The sequence below is a fragment of the Condylura cristata genome, unplaced genomic scaffold (genome assembly GCF_000260355.1).
Source record: "Condylura cristata isolate star-nosed mole 26May11 unplaced genomic scaffold, ConCri1.0 scaffold00025, whole genome shotgun sequence".
Lineage (NCBI taxonomy): Eukaryota > Metazoa > Chordata > Mammalia > Eulipotyphla > Talpidae > Condylura > Condylura cristata.
The window spans coordinates 28,760,873-28,780,686 of record NW_004567126.1 but is presented as its reverse complement, the minus strand read 5'-3'; the positions used below and the strand labels follow the sequence as shown (position 1 = coordinate 28,780,686).

Here is a 19,814-nt window from a genome sequence, read left to right as displayed (position 1 = left end):
CGGGAGGGTTTAGCCACAGATGTGTTGTATTTTTTGAAAGTGCAATAACTTGGTATTTTGAAGACCCGGCATGTGGCCAGGCCCCCTGCAGTAGGTGGGAGGGCCCCAGGGTGCGGCACCGTGTGGCGTGGGGGGTCTCAGTTTTCTAGCCAGCTACCTCGGTAACTCCAATTCAGGTTAACTTCCCTACGGAGCAGCGCAGATGTCCACAGATGCCGCCGCCGGCCCCACCACTTCTGAGGGGCCGCAGGGGCCCTCCCCGTGCTCTCAATTTGAGGGGGCTTCTCCCCTCTTCTTGCTCTTGGGTTTTCTGACGGGTACGGGTACCAGGCTTGCCCGGCACCCCTCCCCTGGGCGCTCTTGTCTTCCAATAGGGCTGGGCCGGGGCTTCCCTCCGCCCCCAGGCACCAAACCTGCCCCTCCCCGGTGGGCCCGGCCTTGGGGGTCCAGCAACTGTGGGGCTTCCACAGTAGCCCCAGGTGCCTCCAGGACCCACAATTGGGTGCCTGCCCCCCTCCCCCCGCATCCTCACCCCTAGGAGGCTGTGCTTGGTTCTCCAAACCACCTCTGCCCCACAGTTCTGTTTTTGCTTTATTCCCCTCCCCTAAGCCCCAGAATAATTTTCTTTTGTATAAACAGAACTCTCCTAGTCAGGAAGCAATATCACTTCAGGTCTAAAGAAGAAAGGGACATAAAATCTGGTCGAGGGCAAATTCAGTTTTACTGTATAAACTCAGTTGCGCAGTTCAGTCCCCTCCGTCTGCACTGGCAGCCGAGGGCCGCTCTTTTCTAATATTTGTATTCTAATTTAATTGTTTTTTAAAAATGCAAATAAAAAGTCAAAGTGAAGCCACCAAGGAGTCCCCTCTTCTGTGTCGGGCGTCCCCTCCAGGCAGGGGAAGGGGAGAAGGGCCACGTGGCGTCTCCTGGTCACGACGTGCAGCATTTGAGACGGCGCCATTTTGTGGAAAGGAGATTTCGTCTCGAACTTCAGGGCCTGGTGTCTCCGCTGCTGGCCTGGGCAGGGAGTTGGGGTTGTCCCTGGCTTCCTGGGGGGCCGGTGAGCTCATCAGAAGGTGGCTGGTCTTGTCAGCCCCCAGGAACTGCAGGTCACACCTGAGGCAGCACTTCACCCCTTAGGCCAGTGAGACCCCCGGAGACTGGGCAGGAGCTGGCAGGCCCAGAGAGGCTGGAGCCCCTGCGTTGGCTGGGGGAAGGGGAAGGGGCTGCCACCGAGGAAATAGACCAGTAGCGCCTCCAGAGTTACCCATGGGGTTTCCATCTGACCCAGCAGCCCCGGATACCCAGAGGCAAGTGGGCGCAGGTTCGTATGAAAACTTGTACACGCATTACAGCAGCGTTGACTCACTGCAGACAAAAGCAGGCACAGCCCGTGTCCGCTGACCACTGGGTTGACAGTGTGATCTCTGGACCGTGAAGTCCTCACCGACGTGCTACATCATGGATGACGTTTAGTAACGGGACACGAAAGGCCGCACCCGGCGTGATTCCATCTACATGACTTGTTCAGAATGGGGCATCCACAGAGAATGGGCTGGTGGCTGTCGGGGGATGTGAGTGACTGCTAGTGGGGATGGGTTTCTTTTTGGGCTGATAGAATGTTGTAAAACTAGACAGGTGATGGTTGTGCAATTCAAATACACTAAAACCATTGGTTTTCCAAGTGTGAATTGAGTGTGAATTACATCTCAAAAACAGGCCTCTGTGGCAGGGTGTGGGAGCATGTGCGAGGGAGGCCCTGGCTCACAGTCTGGTCAGGGTCCTCCAGTCCCCCGAGGGGCTGGCTCAGGTCATCTGGGGTCAGGTGCAGCTGTGGAGCTGGCTGCAACCCCACCAGCCCAAGCTGGAGCCCTGGGTTTCCAGTGTGCCGCCGTGTGACCATGTGAGTGCAGACAAGTAAGTGACCTTGGCCCTGAGGGGGGAACCTCCAGTGTCACCCAGCTTCCCACCCCCAAGCCACCGGCCTGGAGGAGTTCCCAGGCAAGGGCTGGCCCGCCTACCAACCTGTGACGCCCTGTGGAGCACAGCCCACAGAGGGGCTGAGTGCAGACCGTCACCCCGCTTATCCTCTCCCAGGTTGTGGCGTGATGCTCTCTGACCCCCTTCGGTGTCCCTCCATCACCCCACCCCGACTTGAGTCCGACCACTGGGGAAAGGAGGAAGGAAGCCTGGAGATGGCGGTGTTCGGTGGCCCCAGTCACTCCCAGGGGATGTGGGAGAGTTGCCAACGTGGGTTTCTGCTCCAGAGCCTTAGCAGTGTCGCTGGGGCCTGGCGTGGGGCCATCCCTGGGGGCCTCTCGGGTGCTGGCGTTCCTGGCCAAGGCCACCCTGCTCGGGCCCTCCACAAACCCTGCAGATGGAAGTGACCGAGGAGGCCGCCAGGCAGCTCTTCCTAGCCAACCTGTGAGTGCCCACCCCTCCCGTGGGCAGGAGCAGGGGTTGTGGGTCACTTCCTGTGTAGAGGCCCCAGGCTTGGCACTGCCAGCAGTACCCCCACCCTGCCCTGGGGGTCCAGAGCTGGGCTCACTTCCTGCCCCAGAGACTAGCGAGGGTCAGGCCGCCTCTCCCTGGAGCCCCACGTGGTGTGGACAAGGGGCCCCCCGGGGAGAGGCCCTCCAACCCTCCACTCCCCATCCCCTGCCTCCCCGAAACAAAACACAAAGAACGTGAAAATCAGGCAAATGAGGCGGCAGCGGTCGTAACAGGCTGCATTTAGTGGTTTCTTTATGTACAAGAAAAATGATTTTTTTTCTGGTTTTTCATCATCTTTTGTCTTTTTTTTATTACTTTTAAAGCTTCTCCCCCCACCCCCAAAAAGTGCATTTTTATCAATTGAATTTTTTAATCTCCCACACTTTATAAAGACTCTCAAATACAGTCTGGAATGTCTGCTCTGTGCTCCACCCCGCAGGTGCTGCCCAGCTCCCCCCCCCCGCCCCAGCCTGGCCCCCCCAAAGTCCAAGGCACCTTGTGTCTGGGCCTGTGTGGGGCACAGGGGGGAACCTGGGCCTCGGGACCCTCAGCAGCAGGGGTGGCTTCCAGGCAGCCCCCAGCCATGAGATGGGGTCTCCCCGGCCTTCACCATCCCCTAGCCCCGTCCCTCACCCCGCGTCAATCTGTATTTAGTACGAGCTAGACTCCGAGGTTCCGGCTCCCAGGGGCCTGCACCCCCAGGCCCTGACCCGTCCTGCCCCAGCCAGCCCCCACCCCCTTCCAGGAAGGCTGCTTCCTCAGCTTAAATAACTTTTTAAAATAAAACTGCAAATATAAATATCTTTCTTTCTCAAAAAAATAGGACTTTTGCTTTGCTTTTTTTTTTTCCTCTTGCTTTTCCTTTCCCTCTGCCTTGCCCCCTACAATCCTGGCTGCCTGGGCTCCGGGGGGGGCCTTGCTGTGGTCCCACCTGGGCCAACAGCTGCTCCCGCCACAGTCAGTGGGCCTCAGTAGTGCAAACCCCCCAGAAGACCCTGGAAGGGGCTGGTCCTCCCCCCTCCCCAGACCCCCCTTTGGACGGAAGTGAAAGGACAGCCCAGGCGAGGTGGCCACGGGGCTCAGGGGCTGGCTGCCTCAGGGCAGACTTTGGTGTGGCCCTCTGGACCCCAGCTGGGCACAGACCCATACCCGCGCCAGTCTGGGCCTGGTCTGGCACTTTACATTCACTGGTTTTTATTTTATTTTTTTTAAGTTTTTTTGCCTTTTTAAAATTTTCTCTTAATCTCAAAAGGCGGGGTTGGGGTCGGGAGGGATTTAGGCAGGGAGCAGCAGCAAAGGGTATTAATTCTCTCTCCCAGGCCCACGACTGGCAATCACTCCAGGTGAGGGCTCTGCACCCCAGAGCCCCCCAGAGCCCCCACCTGAAGCCCCCCAGCCTGGACCTCACTCACACACGCGCGCGCACACACACATCCACACACATCCACGCAACTTCACCAAGATGATGTAAATAACAATTTCGCTTTGTTTTTCTTTTTTCTTTTTTTTTTTTGTACCAGGCAGTTAAAAAAAACACCCCAAAAAAAGAAAACACACAAAAAAAAACCCCAAACAACCAAACAAAAAAACTTTTTGCTGTGTCCTTTCTGACCAGTCAGCACGTTCCCCCTCAAATATTTTTTTTGTTTGTTTGTTTCCTGAAACGCGAGAATTCAGCAGTATCTTTGGCAACACTTTATCACGACCTTAATTTAAAGAATAAAAATAAAATTGATCCATGTCTATATACAGTATGTGATTGCGTGGGGCTGGGGGGCTGGCGGGCGGGGTCCTGGCTCTGGGCCCATGCAGACGCTGCGGCACCCGGGCAGGGCTGGCAGGCAGCAGAGAGGGGTTAAGGCGGAGTGGGCGGGCAGGGCTGGCAGAAGCTGAGCTCGGAGCTAGGGGCGAGGATTTAGTGCAATTCCCCAAGAGGTTTGTGTTAAAGTGTGCTTGGAGGGGTTTGGCCGGTGTATCTGCCATCGTCCAGAGGCCTCGATCCCCCAAGTCTGGCTGTCCCCACTGGCCAGGACGACAGTTGTGATTTTTCAGTTGGTTTTATTGCAAGGGGGTACATGGCGGGGGAGAGGGTTCTCCTCTCAAGGAACCTCTCTGGGAGCTGGGGGGGTGGGGGGTCCCTGGCCTGGGCACTCTGCTCGGCTTCCACAGATGGGTTTCAAAAGAGCTACGCCCCTTGACACTAAGGTGTGAACGAGGCCACCTGGCCCTGGGCTCCCCTACCACCCCCCTCAGGAGGGGGGGTCCTGAGACATTTGGGGGGCTGATGGGCTCAGGGTGGGGCGGGAAGGGAAGGGTAAACTATCCTGTAGAAATAATAAAAGTTGCCTTCTTGAAAAGCTTCCCTTTAAGAAAAAAAAAAGACAAGATGACGGGGTTTGTCACAGAGCACAGAGGCCTGGGAAGACGGGCCAGGGGCTGAGGGGAGAGCAGGAGCCCTGCGCCTGGACTCTGACGAGGAAGGGTCTCAGCTCAGCAGAGCGTCTAGACAGGGTCCCACTCTAGGCATTGCATATGCAAGAGGGAGTTGGGGTGAGGGTGCCCTGGCCTCTGGCAACATGGTCTCCCCAACCCTGGCCCCTGTCCGTGGCCTGTGGCTCGGTCAACACCGGGCCTTTAGGGAGCCAGAGGCTGGGGGGAGGCAGGCGCCAGCCCCCAGATTACAGTCAGTGCCTTTGAGTAAAAAGAGGGGTGTCTGGGGGATGTAAGGCCCTGCGGGTGGGGCCCCGTCACCCACCTCAACAGGGATGGCATGTCCAACACGGCAGCTCCTTGGTGGCCACAAGGAAGGGCAGCCGTGTTGGAGGGGAGGCCCCGAGGGCTGGAAGCCCCGAAGTGGGCAAGGGCCAAGGGGTGGGGGACACTGAGGGCGAGCGGGGCAGATGGGGACTAAGTTGCTCTGGCTGGTTGGAAGCCAGCCCTCTCTCAGGCCCATCCCTGAGCTAGGGAGTCAGGAAGGGGGCCCCGTGGACAGGGGTGGCCATTTTATGGCTAGTGGGGGGGGGGAGACATCTCCAAAGAACCAAAAGAGAAGAGGGAGGGAAGGGAGGACACGGCAGAAACAAAGAGCCCAGTCCTGCCTCTGCGCGCCCCGGCGGGTGTGGGCCTCCGGCCCGCCGCGCCTTCCTGACCCCCTCACCTCGGGGAACAGAAGTGGATTCTACGTCTGTGGTGGGTTTTTTTTTTTATTATTTTGTACAAAAATAAATCAACTTTTAGGAATTTCTTTTTGCTCTCTCTCTCGCTCTCGCTCTCTCTCTCTCGCTCTATTTTTTTTGTCTTTTCGACTTTTCATAGAAGTTGGTTGCAACTTGTAAACATGTTTTTAAATTAAGAATTAAGATAAAGTGTAGTACCCGTTCTGTTACAAAGTGCCAAGACTTCTATTGTGGTTGGTTGCTTTTTTTTTTATCCTTTCATTTGTAAAATCTAGTTTTTATTGCTTTTGTGACACTGGAACTTCTGGACTCTCTCTCCCCTCATCCCTGCCACCGTGAGACCCTGGGTTTCCTCTACTCTGGGCTATCTCACCCCACACTGGTGCCTGCTCCTCTGAGGAAAAGTATATTTTATATATATATATATCTATATATCTATATATAAATTTTGTTTTTAAGGAGGAAAAGAGGGAAACAAATCTAAAAAGTGCTTTAAAAAATCGGGAGGGGCTGAGGGACAGGAGGGTGAGGACAAGAAGTTCTGAATCTCCAAATGTCTCACGGGGTCTGGGCGGCCTGGGCTGGGGAACAGACGTGGGTGGCAGGGGGCGCCCTGAGCGGTAGCCCTTGGGTGTCCCGCTGAGTTGTAAGTGCATGAATGAAGGCAGCGGGAGCCCCTGAGAGCTGCCCTGGCGCCCCCCGAGCCCCCCTAGCCTTCTCCCCTTTACTCCACGCCTGGAAATAAATAGATTTGTGTGGCAGCGGCCAGGAGATATGGGAACCACAGGCAGGAATGGGGGGAGGCTGACGGGGAGACGGGGGGGAGACCCCCCCTTAGTAAGTGCCCTGAGGAAGGAGGGTAGGGAATGAGGACAGGGGTCGTTTTAACGTCCGCTCACGGCAGACAGAAAGCATTTAAGGTCTCGTCTGAAAGACTCGTATAAACCAGCGAGGGAAGAGAAGAAAAGCCCACCCCAATCCCGGCCCCCGGCCATCCTCACCGCTGCCCGGTCCTGGGGCGGGGCCCCGACACCTTGCCCGGGCATCCTGAGGAGAGGGGCGCGGTGCTCAGAATCCTTGTGTCCCACAAAACCCCTAACCAAGCCCCAAAACCCATCGATGGGGTGGGGGGAAGGGGCCAGGGAGAGGCGAAGGTCCCGTGGAGGGAGAGAACATGATGAAGGAGGAAAATCTGAGAAAGCGCTACCCTAGATTCTGTGACGGTTCATATATATATATCTGTATATATATATATAGATATAGATATCTGTATAGAGATTTTCTTTTTTTGTGGTTTTTTCGGGGGGTGGTGGGTGATTCTCTCTCTCTCTCTCTCTCTCTCTCTCTCTGATTTCTGTTTTCGCTTTTTGGTTTTCAGGCGAGTCCGGCCGCGAAGGTGCCATCGGCCGTGGTCCCAGTGCCACCGTCACCTCCCCCTCCGGCGCCCGCGACATTCAACCTGCCCAAGCCATCAGGGCTGGCCTCCTCCTCGTCCTCCTCCTCGTCCTTAAAGTGCTTCTCCTGGCCGTTGCGCCGGGCGTCGGGGGAGCCAGGTGGGGCAGGCGCACCGGGCGGGGCGGGGGCTCCTGTGACGGGGTCGGGCCCCCCGAGCCCCCCGGCCCGGACTCGGGGCTTCCGGCCTCGGCGCGAGGGGACGCCGTTGCAGCCGTCCTTCTTGAGGTGTCTGTGCAGGTGGTCGGAGCGGACGAAGGTCTTGCAGCAGCTGTCGCACTGGTAGGGGCGCAGGCCGGTGTGCACGCGCATGTGGTTCTTCAGGTCATAGTTGTGGGCAAAGGCCGCCCCGCACTGCTGGCACAGGTACGGCTTCTCGCCCGTGTGCTTCCTCATGTGCACCTTGAGCTTGTCCTGCCTGCGGATGGGGGCGAGGGTCAGCGGACGGCAAACTCCTACTCAACCGTCAAAAACCCCCCCCCCCCGCCACTGGCCTGGGGTTCGAATGGGGACATTCAGCCAGAGCGTCCAGGCTCACGGTTCCGAGGATGGCTGAATCCCCTGAACCCTTTACGCAGACAGCTTGGGCAGCCTCTTGCCGGGCGCCCAGCCACGTGGCGGGACATTCACTCCCACCACAGGCATTTACTGAGCACCCGTTGGGTAGTCGGGTGCTAGGCCCCGTTCCGGGGGTTGAAAATACAGCAAAAACAAGGCAGGAAACTGGGGTGGGGGATAACAGAAAGCATTACCCCAGGGGCTCCAGACCCCCTTATTCTGCTCTGATCACAGGGGCCAGCAGCCAACCTTGCCATGCCCACCTCACCCCCAGGGGACAGCACAGCCTGGGCCCTCTAGTCCACAAAGCTGGTCACTGTCCGATCAGTTCTGGGGTGACTCCAGTCTGGGTACCACTCTGCCCTTTCCAGAAGCCACTGGCCCTGTGGGCCCCTGAGCTCCTGAAATGTGGCCTGGCCAAAAGCCACAATGGGCACCCTAAATTCCTGAAGATTTCCTCTGCCTGATGCAGCGTGAATGGCTCATTTGTAACTTTGTACATCAATTGTATGTTGAGTCTACTGGGTTACAGAAAATCAGATTAAAGTGACTTTCACCTATTCCTTTTACTTTTTAAAGATGTGGCTGCCACAAAATCTAGCGTCCTCGAGGCGGCTCTCAGGGTATTTCGTTTGCGCTACCCATACTGGTGGGGGTTCCTCTGTGGAAGCTGCAGGGCAGAAGAGGACCCTGGGCCTGTTTCCAGGGCCCTGGTTAGCACCTGTCTGCTCCGTGCTGCAGCCTGTTGGGCCATTCTGGTTTCTTCTGTCCGAGTGACTGAGTTTCCGTGAAACAGACATGGGAGGGGCCCATCCTGAATGTCCCCTCCCTCCAGATAATTCTCCCTGGCCCCAGGTCCCGCTCCTGGCACTGACCAGAGCTGGTGTCCCTACTTGCTAACTTTCATGGCTCCCTGCTGCCTGCGGAGGAAGGCATGGGCCTTTACAACCAGACCCCTGCCTCCTCTCTGGCTTTGTTACCGGGTGGGAGTTGCGAGAACAGGGGCCACAGTGACCTCGCTGCTCCCCGGACTAAGAGTCTGTTAGGAACTACCTCCCCCTGACCGCCCCACTAGTCCAGGACTGAGGTCTCAGTTGCCCTGACCGGATCTGAGCGTGAGGCTGCAGCCCCAAAGGGGACAGCAGGGACTCAGATTGTTCGAGCACCACAGACTTCTCAGGATGATGCTCAGAAGCTTAGAGAGGGGAAGTGACTTGCTCTGAGTTGCACAGCAGGTTGGGGGCTGTGCCCAGGTGGGGTGGGAGTGGAGGCAGCCCCAGTTTCACCACCTCAAGCTCCAACCTGGGTAATTATAGCCCTGGCCACCACAGGCCCTGCTTACTCAACTCCCATGTGTGACTCAGAGGGGCCCACTGGCTCCACCGCTTGGAGGGAGGAGAGGGGCAGAGAGGTGCAGGTGGGTGTGTGGGAGGAAAAAACCTGGCTGGTGCTCCGCTCTGTGCCTCAGTTTCCCTGACTGCCAAACAGGATCAACCCTAAGTTGCAGGGTGGGGGTGAGCTGGCTGAGAGAATCCCTGAATCTCAGGCCTCTGGTTAGAAGGCCCAAGGAGCCCAGACCTCTGCTTAGCATGGTCACTTCTTCTGACCTTGGCTCACTGGGCTTCTATTTCCTAGGCCCAGAAACCCCACAGCGGTTGGGGTTCAGGGTCATCTCAGACCCCCCCTTTGGGAGAAGGAAGTTCAGAACCTCCATACGTTACCAGCAGCCCAGTCCTGCCAAAGCTGCCATCAACTAGAACACTGGCCTTTCAGCCGGCACCCTCTGCCCCTGCCTGGCACTGCCCGGTCCTGGAGTTCGAGCCACACCCTACTTTCCTGGTCTTCTGGGGAGGGGTCTGGGGGGGTTGGGCCAGGGTCAGCCCCTAGATGCTGTACCCACAGGGTGGGGCCAGGAAGCTGGGACAATGGCTTCTTTCTTCAGCCTGGGTGGGTGTGGCTGGGGGAACCCCAGGGCAGGCGGGGGCCAGGGGTGATGCTGAGTCACTCGCCTGGCCAGGCCCCTGCACAACAGCCCCCCACCAGCAACCGAGCTGACGCAAGAGGCCTGGCCAACCAGACCTTGGGACCCTTAGACGGAACCACAAATTCTCCCCAGTCTGGCCTCAAACTCGTCCCATCCAGGCACCTGTCAAGCCATGTCTCCTGTGCCCCCCTTCCCTCACCGAGTGCAGAGTCCCCCAAGCCCAACTAGCCTCAGGGTCTTCACACTGGCGTTCTCCCTGCCTGGACACCTTCACCAGAAGCTGCTCCACTGGCTCCTTACCTTAGCTCTCCGCTCAAGTCACTATCGTGGTGAGGCCTCCCCGTTGGCTTAAAACAGCACCCACAGACTCCACGCACCCCCCCAAGCCCTGCTCAGTTTTCCTCCCTGGCACATTTCACCAACTGATATGACCAAGACTGTGACTCTCTGCCTTTGCTCCGTGACCGCCAATGGGACTCGGCCCGTTCTTCACTTCTGCACTCCCAGCGCCTCACAGGGCCTGCTCCCAGCTGCGGCTCCCGCTCAGGCGAGTGAGGCTCATGAGAGACTAAAAAGCAACAAACACCAGAGCTCCCTACAGAGCTATGTCCTCTCACAAGACAACCCGTCCCCCAACCCGAGAACCAAGCCAAAGAAAAGAGGGGCTCCTGGCGCCCCGCCTCCAGCAGCTCACCGCTTTCAGGCATGCCTGCGCCGCCCCCCACTGGAAGGCTGCTCTCAACAGGTGGCGCAGGGGTGCGCAGGGGTGCCCCCAAGGGAAAGAAGGAGCCGCCCTGCTCTACGCGTGGAGGCGGGTGCGAGCGAGGGCAGGAGGCGCCCCTGCCGGGGCTGCTGGGCAAGGGGCCGACGCCCCGCCCTGCCCGCGACACCGGCTCACCTGGTGAAGCGGACTTTGCAGATGTTGCACTCGTAAGGCTTCTCGCCTGTGTGGGTCCGGATGTGCCGCGGCAGCTTGCCGGCGCCCTGGATGACCTTCTCGCAGATCGGGCACTTCTGGAAGGCCTTGGCCCGGATCTTCTTCTCGACCTTCTGTGACCAGGCAGGGTAGACGTCGCCGTCGTGGGCGCCGCTGAAGTACTTCAGGTAGTAGTCCACGACGCCCTTGTCGTCCACCCGGGACTCGTCGTCGCTGTCGCCTGCCGCCGCGCCCGCCCGGCCCACAGTGGACATCATCTGCTGCAGCAGCGTGCTCGCCGCAAGCCCGTCCCCGTCGGGCCCGTCCCCGTCCCCGTCCTCGGCCGCGCCCGACAGGAAGCCCGGAGAATCTCCAGGCTCTGGGGCCGCCTCTGACAGCGAGGCGGCCTCCTCCTCCCCGGCCCGGCCGTAGTGGCCGTTCTGCGTAGTCGCGGGCGGCGGGGCCACGGGCGGCGGGAAGAGGCCCCCGGCTGGGGTGTCCTCGTCCCGGTCTGGCCACAGACCTGGGTTGCTGTCACCCTCATCCCCGTCTGCAGCTGCGGGTCTCTCAGCCGGGGGCCCCGGCCCATAGAAGTCCAAGCCATTGCAGTCCCCGGCAGCCACGGCAGCCACAGCGGCGGCTACTGCCTCCTTGGTGGCGTCCAGGTCATCCTCAGAGCCGCCAAAGGCCGTCCACGGGAAGGCGGCGGCGGCGGCGGCGGCCGTGGGGGGCAGGCTGTTCATGGGGTTGCTCTGGAAGAACTCGAGGTACTCCTTGGCACGAAGGAGGTTACGCTGATCAATTTGATCTACAAGGTCCAGCTGCCCGGCGTCGGCGCCCGCGTCGGCTGCCAGGATCTGCCTGTCCAGGAGGTCGGCACAGACGTGGCTCACGGCAGGGATCTCCAGCAGGCGGGCGGCGCTGAGGATGTCACCCACGTTGGCCGTGCTGACGGTGAGCGTGGCTGTGTAGGCGAAGTCCATGAGGGCCGTGAGCGCCTCGGCACTGACGAAGTCGATCTCATACACGTTCTGCTGATCCACCACGGCGCCCGACGTGAAGAGCTTCTTGAAGTACTGGCTGCAGGCCGCCAGCACGGAGCGGTGGGTGGGGAACTCCCGGCCCTCCACCAGGATCACCACGTCGCACAGCAGGCCTTGCGTCCGCTGCTCATTGAGCCCACTCAGGATGTCACTGCTGTGGTCGGGGAACGGGATCCCAATGGGGCCGTCCACGCCGCCGGCCATCTTCCGCGCTGAGACCTACGGGAGGAAGGGCAGCGATGAGCGGACCGGCTCTTTGGGAGTAGCACCCCGGCTGAGCCCCAGGCAGTCAGCTGCCTCCCACTCCTCCTCCAGCCCGTTTCCCCAGGTCGACGCTACGATTATCCCAATAGTGGCAACCCTCCAGGCTGGGTGCTGGAGATGCCACCCCGGCACCCTCTCTGCCACTAGAGGGCCCTCAAGGGCGCCCATCCAAGGAGCTACTTGGGGTGGCCTGTGATCACTAAGAAGGTGCTCAATAAATACCCAGACTAGACTTGTTTCCGAGGGGTCTGAAGGCAGGAGCTTCCCTCCCCTCCTGCACTGCCACACCCAAGCCTGCCCCAGCCCCCCCACAACCCCCCCCCGTGGGAACTTCGGTCAGGAAGGCAGGCCCCACGAGGAGTGCCTGACTCAAACCTGGAGCTCCTGACCCTAGGGTCACACCTGTCCCCACCCGGCACCTAGGTCTGACCGCACCCTGCCTCCTGGTGGGGTTAGGGTCCCTTGGGAGCCTCAGATTCAGCAAGAAGGGGCTCAGCCAAGCCCTGGGGACCTGGCCGGGGTCACTGGGGCTACGGTGCGCCCTGGTGGGGTGGCACCAGTGCCTCTGTAAGACAAACTCTTTCTTGTTCTGGAAAGCCCCCAGGACCCCAGCAGTGAGCATGGGGGAGCAACCTGAGGCTCCTCCCTGCCTGCCAGCTTGACCCCCCCAAGGAGGAGCAGGAGTGCAAAATCTCCTGTCCACCTGGTGCTTGCACACAGACCCACCTGGAAGCCCCCCAACTCTCCAGTCACTCTGGCCATGCTGTTCTGCCCAGGACAAGGTCCTGCCACTCTTGGGGGCTCAGTCTCCCTGTCTGGTAAATGGGCAGCGGCCTTTAGCAATGCTGGGCTGGGGGACCCGGCGGTCCGAGCCACCCCTCTCACCCCATGTCCTTTCTTCCGCCTCTGGGCTGTGACTCATCCACCCACTTTGGCACTTGTGCAACCCTGGCTCCTGTCCCCACCCCTTTACCCTCTCAGGGGAGCCCCTGGGCCCCAAGCCACCCTGCACAACCCACATTCTTCTGTTTTTTCCAGGAGTAGGCCCCAGCGCGGGCCTCCCAAGGACCCTGAGACCCCCAGCCTCACCTAGGGGTCCAGCTCTATCCAGCAGGGCCCCTCCTGCTAGGCCTCGAACTGGACACAGGTGCCAGCCCCTCCAGGAAGCTGGAGAGACCCAAAGCCAGGAAAGGCCTACCCTACCCCAGGCAGGCCGGGTGCAGGGTCCAGGCTTCAGGGCGGACACAGAGGCCTTTGTGTGCCACGCGGCGGCACTACACTTCCCAGGACGCCGCTCTGTGGCCCGCCCTCCTTCCCGCCAACCACACCAGCTGCTCACCCCACCCCCGGCCCTCTATGGTGGGGGGGTTTTGGCTCAGATGTGGTTGCTGGGAGGGGGGACAACTCCATCTGAGGCCTAGCTACTGGAAGCCTCCAAGGAGTCCTCTATGGTGACTGCCACCCCCTGCCACCATCTGCTGTCTGGCCCTGGGCCCCGGGGGCAGATGGGGCTCTGGATCAGACTGGCCTCAGCCCCCTCCCTGCCCCAAGCACAGCAGAGACCTCTGATCCAGGCGACCAGTGCCCCAAGATAGCCATCCTCAGGTTCTCTTGAACTGGAAATGTCTCTGAGGGCCTCCAGGTCAGAACCTGCGCTGATCCAGCTGACTCACCCATCCCCATGGCTGCTGGAGTCCTACTTAGAAGGTGAAGATGCCCAGACTCCAACTTGCCAGAAGTCACCAGGGGAAGGAAGGAGCAAACTGGACCTCAACCTCAATCCGTGTGCTGCACTAAGTTCTGAGCCTGGGTCTCCACGCTGGCGGAGCGGCCGTGTCACAGCCCATGTCTCTCTCCTCTCCTACCCAAGGCCTATATTTCCCCAGATAATTCTGAGACTTCCTGAAAAAGCCAGGACAGCAGCATGACTCCCCGTTTCGCAGATGAGAAAATCAAGGCTCAGAGACACCCAGAATTCCGGCCAAGGGCACCCAGCAAGCTGACCCACAGGCTGCCACACCCCTCTTTCTTGCCCTGGAAACTACACCCGCTCTGTAGACACATGACCCACACCCTTTATCCAGGAACACATGCTACCTGCCTGCCACACCCGTCCACTGTGCCCCTGCCCAGCCTCTGGAGGCTCTCCCTGAGGCAGGAGACCCTTAAGACGTGGGCAGTAAAAAGCACCACTGTGGGGTCAACCTGGTGGCCCAGGGGTTAAAGACACAGTGCTAGTGACCCCCAGGGCACAGCAGACCTCTCCTGACCCGCCTGCTGCTCCCCTCAGCAGTGGATTGCAGCATATCTGCCTGTTCTGCTCCCCACTCAGTCTGGTGAATCCTCTTACCCCCAGTAGCTCTGACCTACACCCCAGTTCTTGTGTGCATAAACAAATAACTCATTAAAAAAAAAAAAAAGAAGCACCCACTGTGCACCACAGCACTTCTCACCCAGAGGTGGGGGCTCCTTTTACCTTAAGAGGCCCGACCTGCACCTGAACTTACTCAATGCCCCCCGAGGTGGCGCTTCCTGGGTAATGCCTATCCACAGAAACTCCTCTTCTCCAGAAGCCCCACCCTCAACAGCCAGGGTCCCCTGGGCTCAGGTCCACACCCAAGGGGCTGTCTTTCATCAGGGCAGGGCCCTGCCCCCGCTCTGTTCTCCCTCGTGGGATTTCCGGGGAGGCCGAGGGGCAGGCCTCGGCAGGCTCTTCCTGGGCTGGAAGTGCGTGCCCTCCCCCCTCAGGGCCCCGGCCAGGCCCCCCCACACCCAGTTGTCCCTGCAGAGCTGCACACAGTAGGGGCACAGCAAAACAAACTCTCCGCTGAGCCAAAGACCAAAGAGTTCTGTGCTGGAGAGAGCCCACGCCCAGCCCCACCCAGAGCTGGCTGGCACACCCAATGCCAGGGATGGCCAGGCCCACCTCTGCTCTAACCTAGGGTCACTGGCTATGGCTGCTTCCAAGACAGCAGGCTTCGGGGCTACTTTTGGCTCTCCTGGGGGTCTGTCTCTTGTGGTCCGGGACTTCTGGGACTAACAGGTGCCTTCATTTTCACAGGCAGAGGCTCAGAGAAGTGACCAGACCCCGGCCAAGAGGCGGACCACGAGACGCAGACCCTCTACGTGAGCCACCACTCCACTGCCAAGGACACTCGCTGGTGAGGCCAGGACTGCCCTGCCTGGCCCCAGAAGCAGCAGGACCCATGCAGGATGCACCTCAGGGTTCTGGGAAGCCTTGAGTTGGGGAACAGCAGAGGCAAAGGCCTGGAGGTGGGCACCTAGGAGAAAGGGGTAGGGAGGGAAGAGGTTCCACTTCCAGAAGCCTCCCCAAGGTCAGGTGCAAGGTGAGGGCTGGGGCTGGGCCTCCTCCCACCCACACTCCTCAGGGAGAAGAAAGGGTGGCCACTGGGGTAGGCAGGTAATTGCTACCTGGTGCCTTCCTGGAGAAGTGGGGGGGCAACTTAATGAGGGGTTAAGACCCCTCCTCACACACAGCTCACCTGGCGAAAAGGACAGAAAGCAACTGAAGGACGGGCTGCTGTCACCTACTGTGTGCCGTGCAGGGCTGCCCAGCTTGAACTGGCTGTTCCACTCCCTCGCTGCCTGACCTTGGGAAGAGGAGGTGCCTCGCCAGGCCTCCAATCCTTGGGGCTCAGAATGGTAGCCCAGGGGCTGGGGCTGCCCGAGGCCAAGAGTCCCACACTTATCTGTTCACCAAGCTTTGCCCAAGGCCCTGCTTGGAATCTGCCAGCACCAGAACCCAAGGCCCCACCACACTGTTCCCTTCTCTTACAGATGGAGTGCTGGGAACTTCACCAGCAAGTGCTATCCCAGGAACTCGACCTCCTCCCCACCTAGTATATGCCAAGAAGTGGGTGGTAGGACCCCAGAGGGAAGATAGGAGCGCAGAGCCATCATCTGGAAAGGAAAAAAACAAGTCCAGAGAGGGTGGGCGGTTAGCCCAAGGTCACACAGCAAGTTTGGTGCCCAGGTGTGGCTGTTAGGCCCGCACCCAGCTGCCCCCGCCCCCTCCCAGCCTGTGTTGCAAGGTTGGTCCTGCTGGGTTACCCCGCCCTGACCTGGTGCCAATCCCCGCCTGGCCCAGTCTCTGGCCTGGGGTTTAATGGAACAGGATGCAGAGTCCAAACTGGGTGGGGGTGGGGGCAACATCAACAGCCCAGAGTGGGCTTTCAGTCCCCTGTGGGTGTTGGTCCAGGCCGGGACCAAACAGGCCCTCGGCCATTTTACACATCCATTTATTGCCCTAAATGGGGAGGGGCTTCCTGCCAGGGCCTTAAAGGGCCAGAAGCAAAAAGGCCAAAGGTCCAGTGGGAAGTGTTTGGGGGCGGAAGGAGGGTGAGGTCACGGAATCCCTCCTGACCCCAAACTCATGGGTGGGGCTGAGGCCCACCTTCTTCCCACACTCTGAATGCTGTTATGAGTCAGGAAGTTCAGACTAACACCAGGTTCCAAGAGAAAGCCCCAGAAGACATTCACGGCAAAGACAGAGGAATGAGCTTCCCATCGCCAGGGGTAAGTAAAGCTAGTCTTTAAAGAATCCATCACTGGTACCCCACCCTCCGCTTAGGAGACACCCGCCTACCCCAGAGCCCCAGAAGAGGCCTGAGCGACCTTTAGAGGACTGCTCCTCTCTACCCCAAGTGGCGCCCTCCGCCCCCAGGTCTGCTTGCACCTGGAGGCACCTGAGCTACCTCCGCCCCTAGCCTGAGCAGGTGGAGGGCTGCCGGAAGGCCCAGACAAAGGCGCACTCAGCCTTTGGGGCTCCAGTGTCCTGTGCCCACAAACCCGGCCAGTTCCCTCCCATTAAACACATCTTGATGGGAGGTGGGACCCGGCCTTGTTTTCTAGTCAGACCAGAAAGGCGTGGGTGGGGACGCTGCCAGAGTGGCCATCCACAACCTGCTGGGGGACAGATGGAGGGCTGGTTCTTTGGCCATGCGCCGCACCAGATTCGCCACAGGGTACTTTCTGAGCTTCGGGGTTCTGAACTCGGGACCTGGGGCCCAAGGACAAGGGCTGCTCCTCAGTGAGACTGCAGGGCCTGGCCTAGATCACTTCAAGAGCGACCTGTCGCCCACCCATCCTACCAGCTTCAGGAGGGGGGTTCGCAGGTTAGAAACCGAGGCTCTGCACAAGGAAGCAACTTGCTCCCGGTCACACAGCAGAGCTGGGTTGGACATGGGCTATCTGGTCGGCCTAACTAGTCTTCCTAGGACTCCTCCCTCCCTAGCCCAGAGACCTCCCCTGGGTAGGAGCAGGGAACTAAATCCCCCACCCAGGGGCCTGCGGGTTGAGAACTTATCAGTGGCCCAGGAAAGGGAGGGGTTTGCTGGGGGTAACACAGGGAGCCTGGGGCAGGGTTTGACTCCAGCTGACATCTGTGAACTCAAAGCAAGGGCCTTGACCCCTTGTATTATCCGGGCAGAGATGCAAAAGGGTCCCTTAGGCCCTGACACTGCAGTCACTCAACAAACTTCCAGGGGCCCACTCAGCAGACTGTGGGGAAGATACCGTGGGGCCTGAGGTTAATCTCCCTTCAGCTCCCATGCATCCATACGGTGTGAGGGAAACACCAGCAGAGGAGTGTGACCTTCTAGGCACACCTTAGGTGGGAGCACAGCCTGGCTGGGCTGAACCACACTGGCCTCCTCCTGAGCCAGTTCCTCTGGTCTCTGCTGCCCAGGGCTGCTGCAGGGCATTTTATGTTCTATCACGTAGATGCCTGGAGCACAAGGTGACAGGTAGGAGGTACTCAGTCTCTCAGACAGACCAATGCACTGAGTCCCTGCTGTGCGTCCTGAGCCCATACAGGCACTTCCTCCTCAAGGGAGAGAAGAACACAAGCAGACAGATCTGCAGGCACCACTGGATGGTCCCTATAACTCCATTTTATAGGTAGGGGGAGGACGCTCAGGCTTCGAGGCCAGGGGGCTTGTCCAAGGTCAGAGTAAGTGGTCAGGCACTGAAAAACACAGCGCACTCCTTCCTGGGTCTGGCTCTGCTTTAGAAGGGTTGGCCCTGAGTCTTGGTTCTTGTGAAGTTACCTCAGTCTCCTCAGATATAATGAATGGGTTATAAGACCCAGAGCCCTGACTGTATCTGGGGGTGAAGGTACAGAACTATGGCTCAGAAAATGCGTTAATAACATGAAGGTGCCTGCCAGACACAGCCACTGAAGGCTGAGAGGCAGCTGGGACTCACGCGGCGTGACCTTGCTACCTGGATGACCCTCTCTGAGTCTCTCTGCAGAGTTTGATAAGCCCCAGGGAGGTTCCATTTGGCTGACAGGTGCCTACGTCAACTCTAGGCCCTCTGGAAGACAAGTGGGCAGGTGCCCCTCAGCTGTGGCCACAGGAAGGACTTCAGACACATCCAAGTGAGGAGATAGGACCACAGGAGTCAGGCCCAGCTCCAGCTGGGTGACCCGGTCTCTCCCTGTCCCTGGGCCTCAGTCCCCCGCTCCCCCTCCAACACAGCACCTGCTCTGAGGTTCACACCTGTGTTTGGCTTTCCTGGGGGCCTTAGTTTCCTCAAATGGCAGTGGGACCTGCCACCGGCCTGAGTCTGCTATGGGTCAGAGGAGCCCCAGTAAAAGAAAGGAAAAAAGGCAAACGCAAGAAGCAGCTACTGCCCAAGAACCTTCCCCACTAGGTAAAGGATGAGCTGTGCTCAGCCCAGTCCTCCGCACAGAATAAGGTACTCAGGCCCCTGCAGCCACTGCTGTCTTTCCCAGAGCCTCTGCTGAGAGGTGCGGTGGCTCCTGGCCCAGGCCAGGGCGCTGACTGGCCACCCTGCAGCCAATCAGAACTGAATAATACCCCCCCAAAGTGACCCATGAATTAAAATTTCAGTGTCCTGGTGGCTCTTCTTTCCTTCATTAGGCATGCGGATCCCAGGGCTTTGCCATGGGCTCCTGCCCCCTCCCCCCACCAGAGGCTCCCGTCTCCACAGCAATGGCTGGTGGTAAACAGAGCCCCGAGCCCAGCAGATACATGCCAGGCTGGGCGTGCTCCAGTGCCCCACTGGGGGTGACCCCAGGGGGAAAATGTCCCCTGCCTGGAGCCCTCAAGGCCTGGGTGGCAGTCTGGCCCAGCTTTGGCCCCAACCTGGCCTCCCTAGAGCCTTTCCCAAGCCCAGTTTTGCCAATAGGAAGTAATCAGCTGGTGCTGGGGAGGACCCGCAGTCCCACTGCGTACTCAGGGTTGAGTCTCAACCCTGTTGGGGGGCTGACACGGAATCCCGGATGCCCTCTCCCACAGGCCCTGATCCCCATGGCAGCTGGCAGAGAGGGAGGAGCAAAACCAAACCAGCCACCCATGGGTGAGCCAGGTGGGCACGCCCGGGGAAGGGGTACCAACACCTCTCTCACTTCCGCTGCCAGCTCCAGGGAGAGGAGTTGCCTGCCTCCCCCTGCCACTCTGCCAACTGCTGGCTGCATTCCCCAAACATTTAGTGGGCGCCGACTGGGTGCCCGGGCCTGCTTGGACAGCAGTCTCCTGCTGCGGTCCACCGGACGCCCCCAGCCAGGGAGCGCGGGCAGTGCCTCCCAGAACACGCAAAAAGCCTGGGTCGGGGGGGTAGGGGGGGATGCGACGGGCCGAGAGCTCCGCTTGGCCCCTGCCTGATTCCCAGGCCCGGGGCTGGGGGGGAAGGGGCTGGTTCCCTGGAGGAAGAGCAAGGGAGGGGACCGGATTCCCACCAGCTCACCCCTCCACTGCCCGGGCTCAGGGTTCGCACGTGGTGGTGGCGTCAAGGGGAAGGAGGGGGGGTCCGGGCCAGAGGAGACGGGGTCACGCGCTTTGGGGTCGCAAGCAGGACAGAAAAGTGCTCTCACTCTCCTCCCCGGGGACCGAGGCCGGGCGGCCGCGCGGGTACTGTAAGGGACCAGGCCGGTCCCCCCACCC

At 59.7% G+C, this 19,814-nt stretch overlaps 1 protein-coding gene across 2 annotated transcripts in view; it reads right to left on the bottom strand.

Annotated features, from left to right (window-relative positions):
- Nucleotides 1-3,695: 3,695 nt before the first annotated feature.
- ZBTB7A (zinc finger and BTB domain containing 7A) overlaps nt 3,696-19,814 on the bottom strand; it is a 17,692-nt gene continuing 1,573 nt past the window's right edge. The window contains exons 1-3 of one of the 2 annotated variants that reach the window (XM_012729766.1): nt 15,683-15,776; nt 10,562-11,841; nt 3,696-7,539 (exon numbers count right to left, since the gene is read on the bottom strand). In XM_012729766.1, coding sequence (XP_012585220.1) covers nt 7,044-7,539; nt 10,562-11,826 — 1,761 coding nt within the window. In that variant the 5' untranslated portion in view covers nt 11,827-11,841; nt 15,683-15,776 and the 3' untranslated portion in view covers nt 3,696-7,043. Of the gene's footprint in view, nt 7,540-10,561; nt 11,842-15,682; nt 15,777-19,814 lie in introns of those variants that run through there. The other variant, XM_004689343.2, reaches the window with a different exon arrangement.